Consider the following 23,094-nt stretch of genomic DNA (forward strand, 5'->3'; position numbering starts at 1 on the left):
CATGTTTGGCTCACATCAGCCACAGGCAATGCACTCTGCCCATGTTCATAGAATCGTAGAATAGCAGAGTTGAAAAGGGGGCCTATGAGGGCATCTAGTCCATCCCACTTCTTAATGCAGGAATTTAGCTGGCAGTTAGGGAGAACTTCCTCCCTCCAGTTATCGTTGCATGTTTGGCTCACATCAGCCACAGGCAATGCACTCTGCCCATGTTCATAGAATCGTAGAATAGCAGAGTTGAAAAGGGGGCCTATGAGGGCATCTAGTCCATCCCACTTCTTAATGCAGGAATTTAGCTGGCAGTTAGGGAGAACTTCCTCCCTCCAGTTATCGTTGCATGTTTGGCTCACATCAGCCACAGGCAATGCACTCTGCCCATGTTCATAGAATCGTAGAATAGCAGAGTTGAAAAGGGGGCCTATGAGGGCATCTAGTCCATCCCACTTCTTAATGCAGGAATTTAGCTGGCAGTTAGGGAGAACTTCCTCCCTCCAGTTATCGTTGCATGTTTGGCTCACATCAGCCACAGGCAATGCACTCTGCTCATGTTCATAGAATCGTAGAATAGCAGAGTTGAAAAGGGGGCCTATGAGGGCATCTAGTCCAACCCCCTTCTTAATGCAGGAATTTAGCTGGCAGTTAGGGAGAACTTCCTCCCTCCAGTTATCGTTGCATGTTTGGCTCACATCAGCCACAGGCAATGCACTCTGCCCATGTTCATAGAATCGTAGAATAGTAGAGTTGAAAAGGGGGCCTATGAGGGCATCTAGTCCAACCCCCTTCTTAATGCAGGAATTTAGCTGGCAGTTAGGGAGAACTTCCTCCCTCCAGTTATCGTTGCATGTTTGGCTCACATCAGCCACAGGCAATGCACTCTGCCCATGTTCATAGAATCGTAGAATAGCAGAGTTGAAAAGGGGGCCTATGAGGGCATCTAGTCCATCCCACTTCTTAATGCAGGAATTTAGCTGGCAGTTAGGGAGAACTTCCTCCCTCCAGTTATCGTTGCATGTTTGGCTCATATCAGCCACAGGCAATGCACTCTGCCCATGTTCATAGAATCGTAGAATAGCAGAGTTGAAAAGGGGGCCTATGAGGGCATCTAGTCCATCCCACTTCTTAATGCAGGAATTTAGCTGGCAGTTAGGGAGAACTTCCTCCCTCCAGTTATCGTTGCATGTTTGGCTCACATCAGCCACAGGCAATGCACTCTGCCCATGTTCATAGAATCGTAGAATAGCAGAGTTGAAAAGGGGGCCTATGAGGGCATCTAGTCCATCCCACTTCTTAATGCAGGAATTTAGCTGGCAGTTAGGGAGAACTTCCTCCCTCCAGTTATCGTTGCATGTTTGGCTCATATCAGCCACAGGCAATGCACTCTGCCCATGTTCATAGAATCGTAGAATAGCAGAGTTGAAAAGGGGGCCTATGAGGGCATCTAGTCCATCCCACTTCTTAATGCAGGAATTTAGCTGGCAGTTAGGGAGAACTTCCTCCCTCCAGTTATCGTTGCATGTTTGGCTCACATCAGCCACAGGCAATGCACTCTGCCCATGTTCATAGAATCGTAGAATAGCAGAGTTGAAAAGGGGGCCTATGAGGGCATCTAGTCCATCCCACTTCTTAATGCAGGAATTTAGCTGGCAGTTAGGGAGAACTTCCTCCCTCCAGTTATCGTTGCATGTTTGGCTCACATCAGCCACAGGCAATGCACTCTGCCCATGTTCATAGAATCGTAGAATAGCAGAGTTGAAAAGGGGGCCTATGAGGGCATCTAGTCCATCCCACTTCTTAATGCAGGAATTTAGCTGGCAGTTAGGGAGAACTTCCTCCCTCCAGTTATCGTTGCATGTTTGGCTCACATCAGCCACAGGCAATGCACTCTGCCCATGTTCATAGAATCGTAGAATAGCAGAGTTGAAAAGGGGGCCTATGAGGGCATCTAGTCCATCCCACTTCTTAATGCAGGAATTTAGCTGGCAGTTAGGGAGAACTTCCTCCCTCCAGTTATCGTTGCATGTTTGGCTCACATCAGCCACAGGCAATGCACTCTGCCCATGTTCATAGAATCGTAGAATAGCAGAGTTGAAAAGGGGGCCTATGAGGGCATCTAGTCCATCCCACTTCTTAATGCAGGAATTTAGCTGGCAGTTAGGGAGAACTTCCTCCCTCCAGTTATCGTTGCATGTTTGGCTCACATCAGCCACAGGCAATGCACTCTGCCCATGTTCATAGAATCGTAGAATAGCAGAGTTGAAAAGGGGGCCTATGAGGGCATCTAGTCCATCCCACTTCTTAATGCAGGAATTTAGCTGGCAGTTAGGGAGAACTTCCTCCCTCCAGTTATCGTTGCATGTTTGGCTCACATCAGCCACAGGCAATGCACTCTGCTCATGTTCATAGAATCGTAGAATAGCAGAGTTGAAAAGGGGGCCTATGAGGGCATCTAGTCCAACCCCCTTCTTAATGCAGGAATTTAGCTGGCAGTTAGGGAGAACTTCCTCCCTCCAGTTATCGTTGCATGTTTGGCTCACATCAGCCACAGGCAATGCACTCTGCCCATGTTCATAGAATCGTAGAATAGCAGAGTTGAAAAGGGGGCCTATGAGGGCATCTAGTCCATCCCACTTCTTAATGCAGGAATCCACCTGGGATTCATCACAACATTTAAAGTCACAGGAGCCTTGCCTCTTTTGTGTCTGGTCAAGAGGGCAGGGCTCCTGCAGCTTTAAATGTTGTGATGACGAGAGAATTTCACCAGGAGGTGCATGCATACAAATGACACCTGCTGAAATTCCCTTTTCTATGCAACTGTAAAAGAGGCAGGAGCCTTGTACTCCTTTGCATATGGTCACAAGGTGGGGCTGGTGACTCCGATGTCAGTGGGTCTATGAATCCGTGGTATATGCATAGGATTGTAGGATTTTATGTCTAACCTTGCATAGGATTGTAGGATTTATGTACCCACAGATTCATAGCCCCACCGACATTGGAGTCACCAGCCCCCTGCCCCTGTGACCATATGAAAAGGAGCACAGGGCTCCTGTATCTTTAACAGTTGCATAGAAAAGGGAATTTCAGCAGAGGGGAACCTGGTGAAGTTCCCTCTTCATCACACCAGTTAAAGGTGCAGGAGAAAAATATATTTTTTACTTAATTAACATTAAAGAATGCACAATGGTTGTGCATTCTTTAATGTTAATTAAGTAAAAAATATAAATTTTTTACAGTTATATTTATAAATATAAATTTCAGCAGATATCATTTGTATATATGGAGAACCTGGTGAAATTTCCTCTTCATCACAACAGTGAAAGCTGCAGGAGCCTTGCCCTCTTTTAAATGGAGTCACTCTAGTACAGCTCCTGCAGATTTCACTGCTGTGATGAAGAGGGAATTTCACCAGGTGCTGCATGAATACAAGTGACACCTGCTGAAATTCCCTTTTCTATGCAACTGTAAAAGATACAGGAGCCCTGTACTCCTTTGCATATGGTCACAAGGTGGGGCTGGTGACTCCGATGTCAGTGGCTCTATGAATCCGTAGGTATATGCATAGAATTGTAGGATTTTATGTCTAACCTTGCATAGGATTGTAGGATTTATGTACCCATGGATTCACTGACATCGGAGTCACCAGCCCCCTGCCCGTGACCATATGAAAAGGAGCACAGGGCTCCTGTATCTTTAACAGTTGCATAGAAAAGAGAATTTCAGCAGTTGTCATTTGTATATATGGAGAACCTGGTGAAATCCCCTCTTCATCACAACAGTGCAAGCTGCAGAAGCCGTGACCTCTTTTGTATCTGATTACTCTAGTATAGCTCTTGCAGCGTGCACTGTTCTGATGAAAAGGGAATTTCACCAGGTGTCATTTGTATATATGGAGAACCTGGTGAAATCTCCTTTTCATCACAACAGTGAAAGCTGCAGGAGCTATACTAAAGTAACCGCATTTAAAAGAGGGAAGGGCTCATTATCCTTTACAAAAAGCCATGAAATTCAATGAACAAAAAACCTACGGTTTATAAAACAATGTTAAGGCCCTACACTTTTCCACCAAGCACCAAAAAGCGGGGAAATTGGGAGTTAAGGCTCGCCAGCCTTAACGCCACATCCTCCCTAAGGAGGCAGAAAGTACCAGTGAAATTCTCATTCTGCCAAAGCAGATAAACCATGAGGACAGGATGGAGAATAGGATATGCAGAGGTGACTGTGGGGTTGTGGAAAACTGATGACGAACAACTTAGAGCCACCTACTTCTTTTTTTGTTTAGAGCAGCCCTTCCCCAACCTGGTGCCCTCCAAAGATGTTGGACTGCGACGACGGAGCAGGTAAGAAACCCCACCCCCTCCTGCCTGGCTCTGCTGCCAGGTAAGCCCCAACCCACTTACGTGTTCCATCGTCACTGGGCCTGGACTTGAACTGAGCACCCTGGTCCATCCAGAACCTCAATTCAAGCCTGGGCCTGGGGACGATGGAGCAGGTAAGCAACCCCCTCCTGCCTTGCCCCTTACCTAGACCCACTGCCACTGCTGTGCAAACTGCAGCAACGGCTCCAGGCAAGCCCCCACCCCAGCCCACCCCACTTACCTGCTCCGTTGTCGCTGGGCGCCGGCTTGAATCGAGTGCCCTGGTCCACCCGGAAGCAAGTCTGCACCTGCAGCCTTGCTTCTGGGTGGACTCAGGGGCTCAATTCAAGCATGGGTCAGGCCATGACGGAGAAGGCAAGTTGTGGGGTGCGACAGTTTGTGCAGTGGCAGCTCCAGGTAAGGGGCCAGGCAGAAGGGGGGTTGGCTGGAGCTGCTGCACTTAGTGCAGCGGTGGCAGCAGGTCCAGGTAAGGGGCCAGGTGTGTGTGTGGGGTTCGTACCTGCTCCGTCGTCACCTGGCCCAGGCTTGAATTGAGCCCCTGGGTCCACCCAGAAGCAAGGCTGCAAGTGTGGCCTTGCTTCTGGGTGCACCAGGGCACTCTGTTCAAGGCCGGGCCCAACGACGACAGAGCAGGTAAGCAGGGTGAGGTGGGGGGGGGGGGCTTGCCTGGAGGCGCCGCCCTACGTTCCCCATCCTGCTGTCCCAGCATTCCTGACCATGGGACATACTGACTTGCAATGATCAATCGTTGCAGTCCAACACCTTTGGAGGGCACCAGGTTGGGGAAGGGCTGCTCTAAACAAAAAAAGAAGTAGGTGGCTCTAAGTTGTTCGTCATCAGTTTTCCACAACCCCACAGTCACCTCTGCATATCCTATTCTCCATCCTGTCCTCATGGTTTATCTGCTTTGGCAGAATGAGAATTTCACTGGTACTTTCTGCCTCCTTAGGGAGGATGTGGCGTTAAGGCTGGCGAGCCTTAACTCCCAATTTCCCCGCTTTTTGGTGCTTGGTGGAAAAGTGTAGGGCCTTAACATTGTTTTATAAACCGTAGGTTTTTTGTTCATTGAATATATATTAGAATGCAATTGTTTACTTCAGTTATCATGCCCTAGTTCCTTCTTTCCAATTGCATTACTCTGTCACATTAAGAGTCAAGCAACCCAATTCTGCTCTAAAGTGGCAGGTAGAATTTAGGAGGTGCTTATTTAGATACCTAAGTCTTCCATAATTTCAGTAGCGAAGATGTTTCTGAACATGAAGTGGACCTGAGGTGCTGCTTCTTCATCCTTAGCAGTTGGATCAGGTCCATCATCTCCTCTGAGGTTGACAGCTCATCTGAGAAGCTTTAGAACAGCCTTCTCCAACCTTTGTGTCTTTTCAGGACTGCAACTCCAGTCATGTCCTTCCACCTCAGGCAGATGGGAGAGTTTGCACTGGAACTGCATGGTGCGGTTGGTTGAAATCAGGCTTGTCTTTTCTGAAGCCGTCTTTTCTTAAGCCATCCCTGCAAACAAACCATGAGCTGTTAACCACCTACAAGCCACAAATTGAAGCCATGGCTTGCTGTTGTCCTATGAAGTCTGGTTTGTTTAAACCATTGTAGTTCCATGCAGAATAGCTTTATTTTGATCTTCAAATCCTGCTTCTCCAACCCATTTGGGATAATCTCAGTTCAGTAGAGTAGTTCTAAGGACCAAACTACACATGATGTTAAATGTGTCTTTGCATCTAACCTGCAGTAAATTAAAAGGCAATTTCCATCAAGCTGTGGTTTGTGATAATTAATGAAATCGGAGCAGATGGGGCATTGAATATTTTAACCCTCCCCTTCCCTTCGCCCAGTTTGAGGAGCATCCCTTTTCTGAGGCTAGTATTTGCATTGGGAAGGAACTCCCCATGGCAGGGTGGGGGGAATCCTATTCATTATTTCTAATGTTGCATTGAATGCCACGTGTATATAGCTTGACCTCAAATTATGATTGCTTTCCAAGAAGGCTCTAGTTCTGACCCATGTGTTGTCATGTCTTCCTCACCTTAACCATTCTGTTTTCCGATGCTCTTTGAATAGATAGCAGAAATCATAATATTCTTTTTAGAAGTTTAACAAGTGAAATGGGTGGGGTGTTCCTGTACTTCATACCAGCCATATCTTCTTCCATAATTTTCCATTCCATTCCTCCTTTCACCCCATTTATTCACCTCCCCTCCAACAGAAATTCAGTGTCCTGTGGCCACTTAGTATATTCCATCCTTCTTGGACTGGTTAGGAGGAGGACATTGCTTTGTTTGGTTTGCTTATTTTCCTGAAGATTATTTGTACTTCTGCAGACTTCCCCCACACACACACCCCAAGTATGCTTATACCTCTCCCTTTTTCTCAGTGGCCCCATTTTAGTTACAATTAAGTTGGCACTCACCAGCTGAGTTAGCAATTAGCAGGAGTGATATTAATATCAGAGAATAATATCATCATTTGTGTGCAATGGGGGGTGGGTGGAATGCTCGTTCTGCAACAAAAGGAAATTTGGACCAGGGAACAAGTTGTCTTCTAGGTCAGGTTGGCTTGGCAACTTCCATTCTTTAGTGGTCTTTCATGCACTAGCTTCAGCCAGCTGGAAATATTTCATCTTAAAGAGCAAGTCATTGTGTGTCAGTACTGGAACTAAATATGGGCATCATAATAATGGGTTTATTTCATTTCTCTGGCAGCATGTATCTCTGTTGCTTTTGCTCTTTCTAACATGCTTTGGTCTGAATGATATGGGCGAATTGTGGCTATGTATGAAAGGATCCTATCACAATGCATAGGGCTGGGCTTGAGAATCATTCTGGCCATGTAATTTTATGACAAGCAACCTTCGCCAAATTACAGTTCTTAAGTGCAGTTCTTAACTGCAATGGCCACTTCCTCTCTGACTGTCTACTGGGCTGAAGAGCTGTAATTCTTGGAAGATTGCTTCTATGAATTCTCCTTCCCCCACCCCCCCACCTACATCTTGCATTATTCAGACAGAATGACATGGAAATATTTGGAGAAGCAGCAGGCAACGTACCATGTGGAGCGAGGCTGGGTTTGAAAAATGGCTTTGTTGCATGTTAGTATATTTAGAGAAATCCGAAATGACTATCCACAGGAAAACTTTGAATTCAACTGTTTTCAGGGCTCTGCAATTTGCAAAAGGAAGCAAACACATCCTCAGACTAATCTGCAAGCATTTAAAAAGAGGAAACTGCTTGGTAAAGCAAACCTTCTTCTATTTAAATCATGACTAGGATTTGCAGCTCGAAATAGGATGATGCCTAATGCTTCCCCTAGTTCAGGAATAGGCAACTTGGGAACCCCAGGTGCTGAGGGGCCAAACCCCCTCCCATCATGGGCTGCAGTCCAGCCCCACCCCCAGACCACCAAAAAAGGGGTATAAAAAGAGGGTAAGCTCAACTGGTCCATTCTAAGTTTCTGTGGCAGATACAGAGGCTTAGAACAGACCCACTTAGCTTTGAAAGCAATGTAGCTTGTTTTAAAGATAAATTTGACTATTCTAAGCATCCATAGCAGTTTGCCACTGAATTTCGGCAGTAAAATATCTATCAGCTACCCACCGTGTCATGCTTCGTTGGTCCCTGGCCGACAGCTAGTTGGCCACTGTGTGAACAGACTAGAACAGCACTTCTCATGTTCTTACCTGTGTAGTGCGGTGAGGTTCCCCCCCCCCTTTCCCGGTCTCCTGTCTTTGTGTTTTGCCCTTGATCTGGGTCTGGCATCTCCCTCATTATCTGCTTTATTGCCCAATTTACAAAGATTTAAGAACGGATTTGTTCAGGGACTTAAATCTGCCATTAGGCAGTTCTGATGGGTATTTGATTAACTTCTTACTGGGGGGTACTTTGCACCAGGTTTCTGAAAAGATGGACCAATCTACCTTCAGAGCTGCAATTTTAAGGAGAGAAATTTGCAATAAGCTGATCTGTATTGATGAGTGAGCCATTACAGTTGGGTTTTATTATTTATTTATTTATTTTATTTATTTTTATTTTATTTATTACATTTTTATACCGCCCAATAGATGAAGCTCTCTGGGCGGTTCACAAAAATTAAAACCATGAGGACATAATAAAATAATCAACAATCTAAAAACCCAAATACAATATACAATATATTTAAGACATTTGTATCCCTCCTGTCCTATATCATTAAGATCTCAGGGTGGCGTACAGATAAAAGTATACAGTATAAAACAATAAACATACACAGCTAAAAACAAATTAAACCATGAACCAAGTTAAAACAATATATAATTTAAAAGCAGTAAAAACAATTAAAACAGTTATAAGAATGTGCCATCTTAGTGAATTCAACCATCAAAGGCTTTGTTAAAAAGCCATGTTTTCACTAGGCGCCGGAATAAAGTCAGCGTTGGCGCCAGTCGGGCCTCCAAGGGGAGGGCATTCCACAGTTTTGAACTGAATCGAAGCTCAGATTTTCTTTGAAATCCACCCTTCTCCAAAATGTGGACAAAAATGTGTATATTGGGAAAAAGAACATTAAAAATACAATGCATTAGGAAAAATTATTGCACAAAAAAAATGTATGTTTGGCAAAAAAAATATATGTATGTATTAGGAGTATGGTGCACCAAAAATCCTTATGAATTTTCATGCGAACTTCATAGAAAAAAATAATTCTCATAGTTTGGGATGAGCTGAATTTAAGACCAGAGGAATTCAAAGAGTTTGAGATCAATCTTAAGATTCCAAACTTAAGATTGGAAAAATTAGAAATAGAGAGCAAGTGAATTTTACAGACTTGCCCATCACTAATTGATGGATGAGAATTTCATTTGGTTCATTTTTTCCCCTCGTTTTTATAAGAACTTTTCAAAATTCACATTTTTTTTCATGAATAGGACAGGAAAAACAATTAAAACAGTTATAAGAATGTGCCATCTTAGTGAATTCAACCATTAAAGGCTTTGTTAAAAAGCCATGTTTTCACTTGGCGCCGGAATAAAGTCAGCATTACCGCCAGTCGGACCTCCAAGGGGAGGGCATTCCACAGTCAGAGTTCCACAACAGAGAAACATTATTTTAAACTGTTGTGTATTTTACTTTTGTTTTCATGTGTCCTGTTTGTTTGTAATGGCTTTTGCTACACAAAATAAATACAATTTGTTTGTTTGGGTCTGGAATATAGGGTTGAGTTAAAAATAACTTGTATGGGGAAATTGCAGGAGCAGAAACAGTGGTGGGTGATGGGAAAGTTAAAGACATTGGTGGTAGGACATTGAATGGGGGAGAAATTCATTCAGTTCACATTTTAATGGGGATTTATTTAACTTCACACTTTTGAACTTGCAATATGAATCGAAGCTCAGTTTTTCTTTGAAATCCACCCTTCTCCAAAATGTGGACAAAAATGTGTATATTGGGGAAAAGAACATTAAAAATACTATGCATTAGGAAAAATTATTGCAGAAAAAATGTGTATGTTTGGCAAAAAAATATATGTATGTATTAGGAGTATGGTGCACCAAAAATCCTTATGAACTTTCATGCGAACTTCACGGAAAAAAATAATTCTCATAGTTTGGGATGAGCTGAATTTAAAACCGGAGGAATTGAAAAAGTTTGAGATCAACCAAACTTAAGATTGGAAAAATTAGAAATAGAGAGCAAGTATTTTTTTAAATACTATTTTTATTGATTTTCAAGTAAGGACAAATGCAATAAACACACAGAGTAACCCTAACACTCAACCCATCACTAATTGATGGATGAGAATTTCATTTGCTCATTTTCCCCCTCGTTTTTATTAGAACTTGTCAAAATTCACATTTTTTTCATGAATAGGACAAGAAAAACTTGGTGTTTTTTTAAAAAAAATTCAATGTGTGAGTAGGAGAAGTGGGCTCTGAGTCCTTGGCGTTGAATCCCAATATATTGAACTATGTCCATGGTGCTGAATTAGTGTAGGGTCTGTAGTTTCACCTACAGATACAGTTTGATAACTTCCCATGCAGTGTCTTACTTCCAAAACCATTGTTCTTTGAATTGAAAGCCTTTCTGTTAATTACCGGGGGATGGGGAGATTCATCATCCAGTCCTGGCTGAACTCCAAAGGAAAAATGTGGAATCTAATTAAACATTTAGTTTTAAGGTGAAATTAGCATACTTAGAATTTCAGTGTAGTCCAAACACAGGCATGCAATAATTGACTTCTGTAAAAGCTGGCCTGCTCCCTTCTTTCTTCGCACAATAAATGTGGGCATAAATTAATTGCTGTTCTTCCTTCTCTCTCTCTCTCTTTCTCCATTTTTTTTTTTAAACAGCAGTACATTTGTTTGGCCTAACTTGGCAACTGCAGCCTGTTGAAGGGCAACTCTATGAAAATGGAGTCAGTAAGGGAACCAAAGGCACAGAATCCATCGACACAACTTATTCGCCAATCGGAGGAAAGGTTCCAGATAAAACCGAAAGGAAAGGTACCTCTTCTTCTATCTCTTATGTAGGGTAACCGTATGAAAAGGAGGACAGGGCTCCTGTATCTTTAACAGTTGCATAGAAAAGGGAATTTCAGCAGGTGTCATTTGTATATATGGAGAACCTGGTGAAATTCCCTCTTCATCACAACAGTTAAAGTGCAGGAGCTATACTAGAGTGACCAGATTTAAAAGAGGGCAGCTTTAACGGTTGTGATGAAGAGGAAATTTCACCAGGTTCTCCATATATACAAATGACACCTGCTGAAATTTCCTTTTCAATACAACTGTTAAAGATACAGGAGCCCTGTTCTCCTTTTCATATGGTCACCCTATCTTATGCACATGTTCCTTTGTGGGAGAGAAAAGGGTATCAGAAGGAAATGACCGTACCTATTATTATTTTTTTACCCCCATTTTGTTTAATTAAGCCGAAGTACTATGTGGAAGCATCATGCTTGCACAAATCACTCCCCAGGGAGTCCTCCCTTGCTCCTCCTTCTTTCATTTTTAGGTGACATGTGAAAACAAGTCTAATTTTGGATTACGTTTGGAATCCTATCCAGCTGTTCAACCTCTCTTGTAATTCCAATTGCGTGAAGGGACAAGGCAAAATGCCATCTGGTAATAGGGACTGTTATGATGAGTGCCTGCATTTCCAAATTTACCACCACAGCAGTGGTATGGTGTGTGTTTTATATTTTGAGTTGTGTTAGTGTGTGTGTGGGGGGGGGGTATTGTTATTTTCTCCACCGCCACCAAATTTTTTTTTTTTAAAATAGAAACTTTTTCAACTGTTTTGTGGACTTATTCAGAGGAGATAAGCAGGAATCGCTGAAATAAATACATTCTGATTACATCTGAAATAATTTGTCAGAGGTTGTATCCTGATGCTAATCACTCCATCGCACTGTTTCCCCAACTGCTTTCACCTTGAACCTTCTTGATTCATAAGGTGACCTCCATGGCCAGCTCCATGGTTACTCCCCTTTTTCTTAGTCAATGTATAATGACACAGCAATTTCTGATCTAAGCATGTATTAGCCTTCTAACCCTCCCGTGGTCTTAGGAGGCATTTGCAGGGCAGGAGGGGAGTGCCTAACCCCTTCCCCTTGCCTTCTGATTCTCCCCTTTAGTATTCTCCTCTAGGCTGGTTCTATTTTTCCCCCAGCCAGGTTCTAAGACAAGGAATGAGCCTAATTAAGGGGGAAATGACTGAGAGATGATGGGATGGATATTTTGCCTGTGGAAATTGGAGGCATGGCAGGGTTAAGCCCCTTCTTGTCTATGTTCACATCACCTTGGGAAATTTGAGGTTAAACCTGTGTTTGCTAAGATAATGTATGCTGCTGGCCTTGATCATAACTGCCATCTTTTTGAACTTGTTCCATTTCTACCTTTTAAAAACTAGATGTCAGGCACATACATTGAGCCTGTATGTTAGTGGTTTTTAAATGACCTCCAAACTTCCTGAAGGAATTTGACCTCTTCACTGTCCCCTTCAGTTTCCTTAATCCCTTTCATTTTGAGAAATTCCCCCTTTTGAAGTTAAATATAACTCTGCTAGACTTTCTGGGAAATTTTCCTCTCTTGTATATGTAGAATTTGATAGGTGCTTTGATCACTGTTTCAAATAAGTTTGACAATGCCTACATCTGGCACCATTGATCATTATGGGCCATTTTATATGTTCAGTGCGATAAAACAGAAATGTTTTTTTGAGGGGGGGATGAATTCAGATTGGTAATAGTAGGAAGGGATTTTGCATGATTAAATTGTTCGCTATCGTGGAGGAACTAAGCATGTAATATTGCAACAACAATCATATGTTGGAATACTGGGCAGAGTCAATTTCTTTAAGGTGGCAACATGAGAAGCTGATTCATACTGAGTTAAACCACTGGTCTATCACTGACAGCAACTCTCCAGAATTTCAGGCAGGATCGAATCTGGGACCATCTGTATGCAAACGGTCCCAGGTTCAATCACTGAGCTCCAGACTCTCCCCATTGAGCTGAAGTTCTGCCCCAAATGGGAACCATTTGTATCCTTGATATTTTGAAGCTTGATTAGTTGATATCTGGGCAAGAGGGAACTGAAGAGGGAAAGAGAGCTGCACATGGTTCTCATGTTCCTAATGATAACACTGGTACTGCAATGGACCCACATAAATGAGCACTGAACATCTGACTTTCTGTTGAAGACCTTCTTGAGATCAAAGGCTTCCATCTAAAATGCAGCAATCCAACATGATTGCATCCTCAAACCCATAAGCCACTAACATAATTAAAACAGCAGAGTGCTAATTTCATTACCAATGTTTGAAATAGGGTAACCTTCCAATATTCAAAATTGATACCATTAAAATGCAAGGTATTTTTTAAAAAAATCAAAGCATCAGAGACAAACCATCAGCCCATGTCATGCAATATTGCTGACTCTGGGCCTGTTCAGACAACACAGTGAGCCATACTTAGGCTGCTAACCCTTTTGCAGCAAATGGTTAGTGAATGTGCTTAAACCATGGCTATGTAGCCATCATGGTTAAGAATGGTTCGCACAACATGCAAAGTCTTGGTTCACATGACATGCTAAGCCATAATGTTAAGTTCAAAATGCTTAACCACCGTGGCTTAGCATGTCATCTGAACATGGTCAACAGTTGACTGGAAGCAGTTCTCCAGCATTTCAGGTATGAACATTTCCAGTCTTACCTGGAGATGCCCCCAGTATCCGAGGCAACAAGACTGTTACTGGGGAACATGGGTGGGAAGGTGCTGTTGCACCATGTCCTGCTTGTTCATCCCTGGCCGATGGCTGGCTGGCCACTGTGTGAACAGAGTGCTGGACTAGATGGACCCTTGGTCTGATCCAGCAGAACACTTCTTATGTTCTTATGCCAAGGACTGACCACATGAAAAGGAGGACAGGGCTCCTGTATCTTTAACAGTTGCATAGAAAAGGGAATTTCAGCAGGTGTCATTTGTATATATGGGGAACGTGGTGAAATTTCCTCTTCATCACAACAGTTAAAGCTGCAGGAGCTATACTAGAGTGACCAGATTTAAAAGAGTGCATCTTTAACAGTTGTGATGAAGAGGAAATTTCACCAGGTTCTCCATATATACAAATGACACCTGCTGAAATTTCCTTTTCAATACAACTGTTAAAGATCCAGGAGCCCTGTCCTCCTTTTCATAGGGTTACCCTAGGACTGAACATCTGACTGTAGGCCAAGCACATGCTCTACCGTTGAGCCAAGGTCATTTCCTGGCATGTCAGACCACTCTGCCTTGTGGCCTAGTATTTTAATAGGTTGCAATAAGTTTCTTTTCTTTCTTTTAATCCAGACATTCTATTGATGGTTGGTATTTACCAGAAAAGCATAATGAGATTGATTGTTTCAGGAGTCAGTGATAATCAGCACACGGGAGCTCCCCTGTGAAGATAATTGGTGCTTCACAGTTCAGATTTTCAATTTCTTGAAGCCATGAAAGATCCGTGATTAGGAGCCTGTCTTTGCTGTCAGTATGCTAGAGAACGACACACACAAAAAGCAGAATAATGCATTTGTAGCAGGAATACATCTTTAAATGTTTTTTCTTTAGAAAATGTTTTTTTTTTAAAAAAAATCATGGACAGAGATGCTCTGAAGTAAGGGGAGAATGTCAAGAGAATAATAAACGCTGCTGTTTCTGAAGGCTTTTCACTTGAGAGAAGAGGCATTTTCCAGTTATCAGTCATCCGCACTGCATGCTTATTCCTTGAGATACCAGACACAGGGACCAATCTTATGCAAGCTTCGAAAAGATACAGCTCATTGGTTTGAGTACATGTTTGTCATGCAGAAGGACCTCTGTATAATCTGCGTGTCTCCAGGCTGAGCTGGGAAGCATTTCTGTTTGAAAACATGGAAAGAGTGAAAAGAAGAGAGAAACGAATTCTCAGAATGCTGAACTTTTTATTGTAGGTTGTAAAGCCCGATGCGTTTCGGCCTGTACCTTTTCAAGGCCTCCTTCAGGGGGGTGTAAACATTTAAAATACATACTATAAAACATGGTAGGAACAACAAAATATATATTCTTATTGTAAAATTAAATTGACTTATTGCCACAGGGGCCTATGTACAGTACATATGTAAATTGTTTAAAGCATTCTTCAAATTTAAGAGGACAAAGTGCTCTGTATACGATATTTTGTTACATTCATACAAAATATTGCTTATCAAAAGAATATATATCGTATCTTACTTTTAAAAGATGTCTGCAAAGATCTTCTTGTCAACAAATTGTTGATAAGAATTGTTAATAGCGGCTGAAAAGATTGGAACAACATTAGTACAATACAATAGAAATCAAATACGTAAAATTAATTAAAAGAGCATATAAAACCAGTACAAAATAACAATCAGCACATCTTTAAAAATTCTTAAGGTTCAAATTCATCTGGGTAGGTCAGCCGGAAAAGGCTAGTCTTTAAAGTGGTCTTAAATTCAGAGAGAGAGAGAGTTAAGTTGATTAATTTCCTCTGGCAGGCCATTGCACAGTCCGGGGCCAGCAGAAAAAAAAGTCCTCTGGGGAACAGTTGTCAGCCTAGTTTTGGCTCAGTGAAGTAAGTTCTCCCCAAAGGACCTGAGTATGCAAGGTAGATTGTATGGGAGAAGGCGATCCCACAGGTAACCTGGACCCAAACCATGTAGGGTTGTAAAGGTAATGACCAACACTTTGTACTTTGCCCAGAAACTAATTGGCAGCCAGTGGAGTGATTTTAATGTTGGGGTAATATGGTCAACCCTAGATGTACCAGTGACCAACCTGTGATAGACCAATGCTCAGGCATTGTATAATCCAGTTTCCCGCACTCCTAAATTGACTCAGAAGTAAATCCACTGAGTTCAATGAAGCTTACACCCAAGTGCCAGGCAAGGTTGGGTTAAGTCCAGGGTTAAGTCCAGCCAGGCAAGGTCAAAACCGGGTCAAGTCAAAGCCAAGGCATGTCACTTAAACCAGAAATCAGGACCCCGGAAAGCTCACTGTAGGCTCTGTTCGCTGAGCTATGGAGTGAAGTTGCCTCAAGAAGGAGCTGAAGCCATCTGAGGCCTCATAAAGGCAGTCAATGCCTGTTCTTAAGCTCTGCATCCTTTAAGGAGCCAGCTGTGTTCCTTAAATGTTGTTTGTCGGATACTGAATCGCTGGCATTGGGCTTACCATCTAAAAAGAGACATCAGAAAAGCATAAAAGAGTGGGGATTGGAAAGGAAAGGAAAACAAGAAAATGAAGGGACCAGTTCTTCATGTTATAAGGTTCTCTTATAAGGATCAGTGGGAATGCAGCTCCTTGTTGTTTAGAGTGACCAAATGGAAAGGAGGACAGGGCTCCTGTAACTTTGGCAGTTGTATAGAAAAGGAAATTTCAGCAGGTCTCATTTGTATTCATGCAGCATCACAACAGTTGAAGCTGCAGGAGCCCTGCCCTCTTTTGCATCTGGTCAAGAAGGCAGGGCTCCTGCAGCTTTCACTGTTGTGATAAAGAGGGAATTTCACCAGGTGCTGCGTGCGTACAAATGGCACCTGCTGAAATCCCCTTTCCTATACAACTGTTAAAGATACAGGACCCTGGTCCGCCTTTCCATACAGTCACCCTAGTGTTGTTGGTCTTCCTATCATGAGCAAGGGAGACAAAAAGAAATGGCTAGTTTCTGAGCTGAGCCAAAGGAGTTGGCTTGCTTCCTATCTCTACCTCTTCTACAGCCTGATGGAATGGCTGCTGCATGACAGTTGGGGAAAGGCAAAACCTGATAAAGCTGTCTTCCCAGGAGAGCTGATGGCTCCCACTTTCCTTCGCCCACTCCTCTTCTGCAGCCTGCTGGGATTATCTTGGAGATTAAACCACTTTTGCATTATGTGAACCAGCCCATAGATAATATTTATGCATTTTACTGTACAATTATGGAGCATTAAGACTTACCGTAAGAAGGTGAATGATGGACAGTTCTGCCAAGGAAGTTACATTTCCATAACAACATCATGTCATGCCTGAATAATATCATCTGATACTACAATATGCATCTCCCAGACAAACAAGACTTTAAGCGTTCATAAAAAAGTAAGGCCGTTGAAATCTCATTTAAAGGCTATCAACACTGACCAACATCACTATAGCACATTGCTATGCCCTTGACCTTAGAGTTATTGTACTAAGACAACATAATTGACTCTACTTACTGTATGCCAATAACAGCAAAAAGATCTTTTATCATTTTGCTTGGCCTTACGGGTAATGGCTTGTAGAAAGTTTGTTTAAAGTCAATATCTGAAACGTCTTTGAAACTGCAGAGAGGTGCCTGCTCCTGGGTGCTTGTTTTTCTTTTTCCATCAGGACTGTAGAGAGGGTGGAGCAAGGGACTAGATCCGAAAGTGGCAGGCAGTGTATACACCGCCATTTTGTAGCTGATTCCTTCAACATCCCACAGCATTGCTGTTGTGAGGCAGGAATGATAAATTTAGATGGCAGGGGAGAGTATGGGCTACCTGGCCAGAAAAACAGCAGTGCCAGCAGTAGAGTAACCATATGAAAAGGAGGACCGGACTCCTGTATCTTTAACAGTTGCATAGAAAGGGGAATTTCAGCATGTGTCATTTGTATATATTACTTTATTTTATTTTTATTTATTTTATTTATTACATTTTTATACCGCCCAATAGCCGAAGCTCTCTGGGCGTTTCACAAAAATTAAAACCGTGAAAAGCAGTACAAAACAACCAACAGTCTACAAACACAAATACAAAAAACAATATAAAAAGCACAACCAGGATAAAACCACACAGCAGAAATTGATATAGATTAAAATATGGAATTAAAACAGCAAAGTTTAAATTGAAGTTAAATTAGGTGTTAAAATACTGAGAAAATAAAAAGGTCTTCAGCTGGTGACAGAAGGAGTACAGTGTAGGGGTGAGACGAACCTCTCTGGGGAGCTTGTTCCACAGCTCAGGTGCCACAGCAGAGAAAGCCCTCCTCCTAGTAGCCACCTGCCTCACTTCCTTTGGCAGGGACTCGCGGAGCATCTGATGAAATCCCCTTCTTCATCACAACAGTTAAACCTGCAGGAGCCCTGCCCTCTTGACCAGATACAAAAGAGGGCAGGGCTCCTCCAGCTTTAACTGCTGTGATTAAAGAGGGAATTCCACCAGGTGCTACATGCATACAAATGATACCTGCAGAAATTCCCTTTTCTATGCGACTGTTAAAGATAAAAGAGCCCGGTCCTCCTTTCCATAGGGCCACCCTAGCCAGCAGCCATTTGCTCATCAAGCTTGTCCCCTGCTCTGTGTGTCCACACTTACTCTGGACTTGTATCTGCCCCAGCAATGTCTGCAGGCTTAACACGAATTGAGGCCACCAGTGACAGAAAAAGAAACAACATGATAATCTCGGAGCAACTTAAAAAATCACAGTAAAACGTCACTGTGAAAAAGCAGTTTCACGGGCAAAAGCCTGATACGGCTGCAAGTGGGTGGCTGCATCATATAAACAACGCAGTGCCACTGAACCGCCATGATGGGGTTAATAGGCCTTATGGACACCCCCATGAGGTATTCATTTGCCCCATTTAATTTTTTTAAACAAGTCTTTAATTTGTAACATAACAGCTTCTGCTTTTTGGGCGGGGGGGGGGGGTTTGCTTTTTTCTTTTCTTTTTTAATGAGACCTAGTTTTTTAGAATAGGAAATTTCTAAGTAAAAACAGAGGCCATTAACACTTTCCTAGAAAGTAGTAATACTCGATTCTTCACTGATCAGAACTCCCCAGGTCTGCCCATTCAAAGTTTTCCTCTGGCTCAGGACAGCTTTTGGTGCAGGCGATAGAAAGATTACTATCACCTGCACCATCTTGTCGTGGTGGTGGGATCTCGTTTTAGCTATCATGACTCTGCGCATAGCAAGGGACGACTTAAAGAATTATGATCTCCTTCCTGAAATACTTGAACCTTTCCGAACACAAAAGGAGTTGTTCTTATTTGGTTTATGCAGTTTGACTTCTAACAATTCTTTGGCCTTAATACGAGCCATTTTGTCTTATTTCTGTTGATTATGAGGAAACGCCTCTACTGGCATGAACCTACCAATACACTACACTCATTGTCTAAGGTCCTCCTCCAGGTGCCTCCTTCAAGGATGGCTTGGAAGGCAGCAACAAGGGAGAGGGCCTTCTCAGTTGTGGCTCTCCAATTCTCAAATGAACTCACCAGTGAAGGCCGTCTGGCACCAACATTATTATTGTTTCTGCACCAGGTTATGACCTTCTTTTACTCCCAGGCTTTGGCAGTATATGATAGGTTTCTAATCAGGTCCATGGGATATTGTGTGTGTGTGTGTGTGTGTGTGTGTCCTGTCTGTTTATATGTTTGTAGCTATTATATATGCATAATATTGTATGTCTTTATAGTTTTTAATCTTTGTAAACCACCCACAGAGCTTTGGCTATTGGACAGTATAAATCTATAATAAATGAAATGAAACATGAAACAACTGATTTTCCATTCATTTCCTCCAAGCCCCATCTGGAAATGTGGTAGCCAAGCATAGTGGTTACAGCTAGGGGTGTGTTCTGCTCCATTACGGATTCTCAAATCCGAAGCAGAGTGGGCCGATCCGGACCTCCTAAGCCCGGTTCTGGAGCGGATCGGGGATGTCCGGATCGATCCGAAGCGGTTCGGAATGGTCCGAAGCAATTTGGACGGTTCCAAAGGTTTGGAGCCAGGTAACTGGGGAGGGGAGGTTACCTGGTTCCCCCATCCGCCGCCGTCCGTGCGATGATGACGGCGGAGCCAGGTAAGTGGGGAGGAGGGAGGGGGCTTACCTGGCTCTGCCGTCTGCGACGGCAGAGCCAAGTAAGGGGGAGGGGGCTTATTCAGCCCCCATTTTGTCCCCCCTTCCCCATTTACCTGCCTCGGAGGCAGGTACGTGGGGAAGGGGGCAAAATGGCTTCCAAATATTGATCTGGACCTCCGTATCTCGCTCCAGATCCGGTTCGGGGAGGGCGTGTGCACAGCCCTAGTTACAGCTATGTTTTGAGCCAGAGCTCAGAGGTCTTGAGCCCAATATAGGGGAGGATGAAAGACAGAAAAAGCACCATCACCCAAGAATCATGCATGAGTCCAGATGGAGGTCTAAATTATGACTCATGTCACATTGCGTTGGGCTTGTGTGTTGAGTAAATTGTATGTATCAGGCCAGGGAGAGAGAAAGTCAGGAGAGAAAGGGAAGAGTAAGCCCTGGTTCACATGCTGGAGGCATATTCCCGTGTGGAACTCCATTTTCCATGAACATGCAAGTTGAGTATTCCTCCACAATGACCCTGCTTATGCAGGGATCCAACTCATGTGATTTTCTCTCCAACGCAGTCAGGCGCTGTTGTGCAGTCTCTGACTTGTGCCCTCTTTGAGGTGTGTGATGGACCCAAGAGATGCCCATCAGACCCTCCACTACATTATGGACAGACAGACGGCTTTGAACCGGAGTGCCGTACTCCACCAACCTTGGAATCCATTTGCAATGCCAAGGCTCAAATCTGGGATGCAAGAGAAGGGCTAGGAGAACTTGCTCATATCCACTTGACCATATCAGAGATATACCTAACCATTGGTTAGTTGAGTGGTTGACTTTATTTCTCTGGAATCTACACACCTGAATTGTGGGCCTCATAATGGTTGCATTTCTGGAGTTACATTGCTGCTCTTTCCAGTCACTGTAAATATTCAAAACTATCATTTATGTAACTGCAACGGTTCCTTACAAATGTGTGTGGATTTATATTTTATCCAACAGCCTGGTTTTCTGTCAAGAAATTAATCTATATTGAATAATAGGCTGTTCTTCTCTGCCTTTTAAATGACAGCAAACTATTCTTTTTCTTTGTTTCTGGAGAAATAGTGTTTCAGAAAGGACAGGCAATAGACACGGGGGAAATTGAAATTGGAGATCAAGTGATGCAGACTATCCCACCAGGCCTCTTCTGGCGTTTCCAGATCATGATCCATCACCCGATGTACCTGAAATTTAATGTTTCACTTGCAAAGGATTCTCTGCTTGGGATTTATGGCAGACGCAATATACCTCCCACTCATACACAGGTATTTTAATTTTATTCTCTTGGATAAGTTAGCTATTTCATGGATGGATGATGCTTTCAGAGACAGTAATAGATGTCAATGTTTACTATTAAATTGGCTGTGCAATAGTAACCTTCCTTTTTTAACCTCCTCTGGACCAACAAGTTTCCTGCCTTCCTTCCTCGCCAATTTAGAGTTCTCAATAGTAGGACAACTCTTGGACAGAACCCCATAACAGTGGTCTTGATCTTGTTGTCTCCCTAATTACAATCCAACCAAAATAAAGACCCTATGCAAATATGCAAAATGTTTACCTTCTCCACTCAATATACAGAAATATATGTTGACACAAAAGTGAAACACACATTACAAACACATCAATATGAAAATATGCAATAGAAACTTATGTCTCAGATTCCAAAAAATATAACAACAGAGTACCCGTAAAATTTCGTTTTGACTGTACGGTCTTTATCAGGTCACTGTGTGAAGAATGGCATTGTCCTTTGGGTGGGACCTCTCTTTTTTTCCTTTTTATTTGGCTCTGTTTGGCATTGCTAGGTGGAGAACCTTCTATTCATTACCTGTTAAACAAAACATCTTCCGTTGTCTACACCTTTGTAAAGAAATGTACCCATTTTGTTACTACATACTCTCCTTAATTGCAAACACGACTATATACTGAATGCATCCAGTCCGTCCTTGGACTGCGAAAGGAGGAGTGGATTTTGAGACAACCTGTTCATGATTTAAAAAACAAACATGTATTTGATGTTTCATTGGTAAGAGATTTTGTTTGATATATAGTGTTGTTTGCAGTTAGGGGAATATATAATAACGCAATGCGTATACTTCTATACAAGGCTGTGGATTACTGAAGAGTTTTTGCTTATTACTGAAAGAATAGGAGGATCTCCTCTTGGCACCATCAATCAGAGTTTGTTTTTACCCCCAAGGACATTGAACTTCTTTATTCAGTGACTCGATAAAGACATGGTACAGTCAAAATGAAATTTTGCCAGGACTCTATTGTTCTGTTTTTGGAGTCTTAGAGATGAGTTTCAATGGTGTATTTCCAGCTCTGGATTGATGACCTTGTAATATGTATTTTCATTTTTGCAGCGACATGTGTTTTGATATCTTGAGGGGAGAAAGTCAATATTTTGTATATGTACATGGAGTCTTGGCTTTGGTTGGGTTGTTTTTGAGAAACATTGCTTTTTGGGGATTGGGTGTGTTCCTTAAATTGGCCTTCCCTGTGGTAGTCATTATTACATGCCAGTAGGGGACCCCAAAGGCATCCAGGTTCACACTAGGGCCTTTGCTAGACCAGGCTGTATCCCAGGGTGATACCTGGGATCGTCCCTGTGCGTCCACATGATGCACAGGGGATATCGGGCTCAGGCAGGAATCAACCCTGCCTGGCCCCGGGGTATTAGCCTATCCTGTGGCCCTGGTTTTTCCCACAGTCTCGGGACCGCAAGTGTGTGGCCTGTTCCGTGGCTTTTCCCAGCTCCGCGCAGGGTGGGGGGAGCAGGGAAAACAATTTTTCTTTTAAAATCACTCACATTCCGTTGTTCGTGCGCTCCTGCACAGTTGGCCCTTTAAATCTAAAAAAAATGGTGGACGCGACGGGTCTTTCCTTTAGCTTGTCTATATAGTCTAACATGTAGACTAGGGTGACAGCCTGCGATAGTTGCATCACGGGCTCTCCCCTCCTCTCCCCTGGATTTTAAGGTAGTGTCTAGCAAAGGCCCAAATCTCTTATCCATGTTCCTGCCTGACCCTAAGATCAGCTTCAGCGATCCTTCTCCAGGAGCCCCTACTAAAGGAAGTGAAGCGGGTGGTGACCAGGAGGAGGGCCTTCTCTGCTGGGGCACCCCAGTTGTGGAATGAGCTTCCCAGAGAGGTTCATCTGGTGCTTACATTGTACTTGTTTTGGCACCAGGTGAAGACCTTTCGATTCTCTCAGGCATTTTAATCCTTTAGCTCTGTTATTTTTTATTTTTTTAAAAAAATGTCCCTGTGTTTTAAATCCCTGCTTTGCTGCTAGGTTTTAGTGTGGTTTGACTTCTTATATCACCATTTTGAGCTTTTAGGTTTTATATTGTATTTCATTATGTATTTTGT

The 23,094-nt window shown here is 43.0% G+C and overlaps 1 protein-coding gene across 8 annotated transcripts in view; it reads left to right on the plus strand.

Moving 5' to 3' along the window:
- TENM1 (teneurin transmembrane protein 1) overlaps positions 1 to 23,094 on the plus strand; it is a 332,266-nt gene that overhangs the window by 133,875 nt on the left and 175,297 nt on the right. For 5 of the 8 annotated variants that reach the window (XM_063141817.1, XM_063141823.1, XM_063141820.1 and 2 more), the window contains 2 exons: positions 10,702 to 10,854; positions 20,780 to 20,985. In XM_063141817.1, coding sequence (XP_062997887.1) covers positions 10,702 to 10,854; positions 20,780 to 20,985 — 359 coding nt within the window. The remainder of the gene's footprint in view (positions 1 to 10,701; positions 10,855 to 20,779; positions 20,986 to 23,094) is intronic. The other 3 variants (XM_063141818.1, XM_063141822.1, XM_063141825.1) reach the window with 1 other exon arrangement.

The sequence above is a fragment of the Elgaria multicarinata genome, chromosome 15, assembly GCF_023053635.1.
Source record: "Elgaria multicarinata webbii isolate HBS135686 ecotype San Diego chromosome 15, rElgMul1.1.pri, whole genome shotgun sequence".
NCBI classification, from domain to species: Eukaryota; Metazoa; Chordata; class Lepidosauria; order Squamata; family Anguidae; genus Elgaria; species Elgaria multicarinata.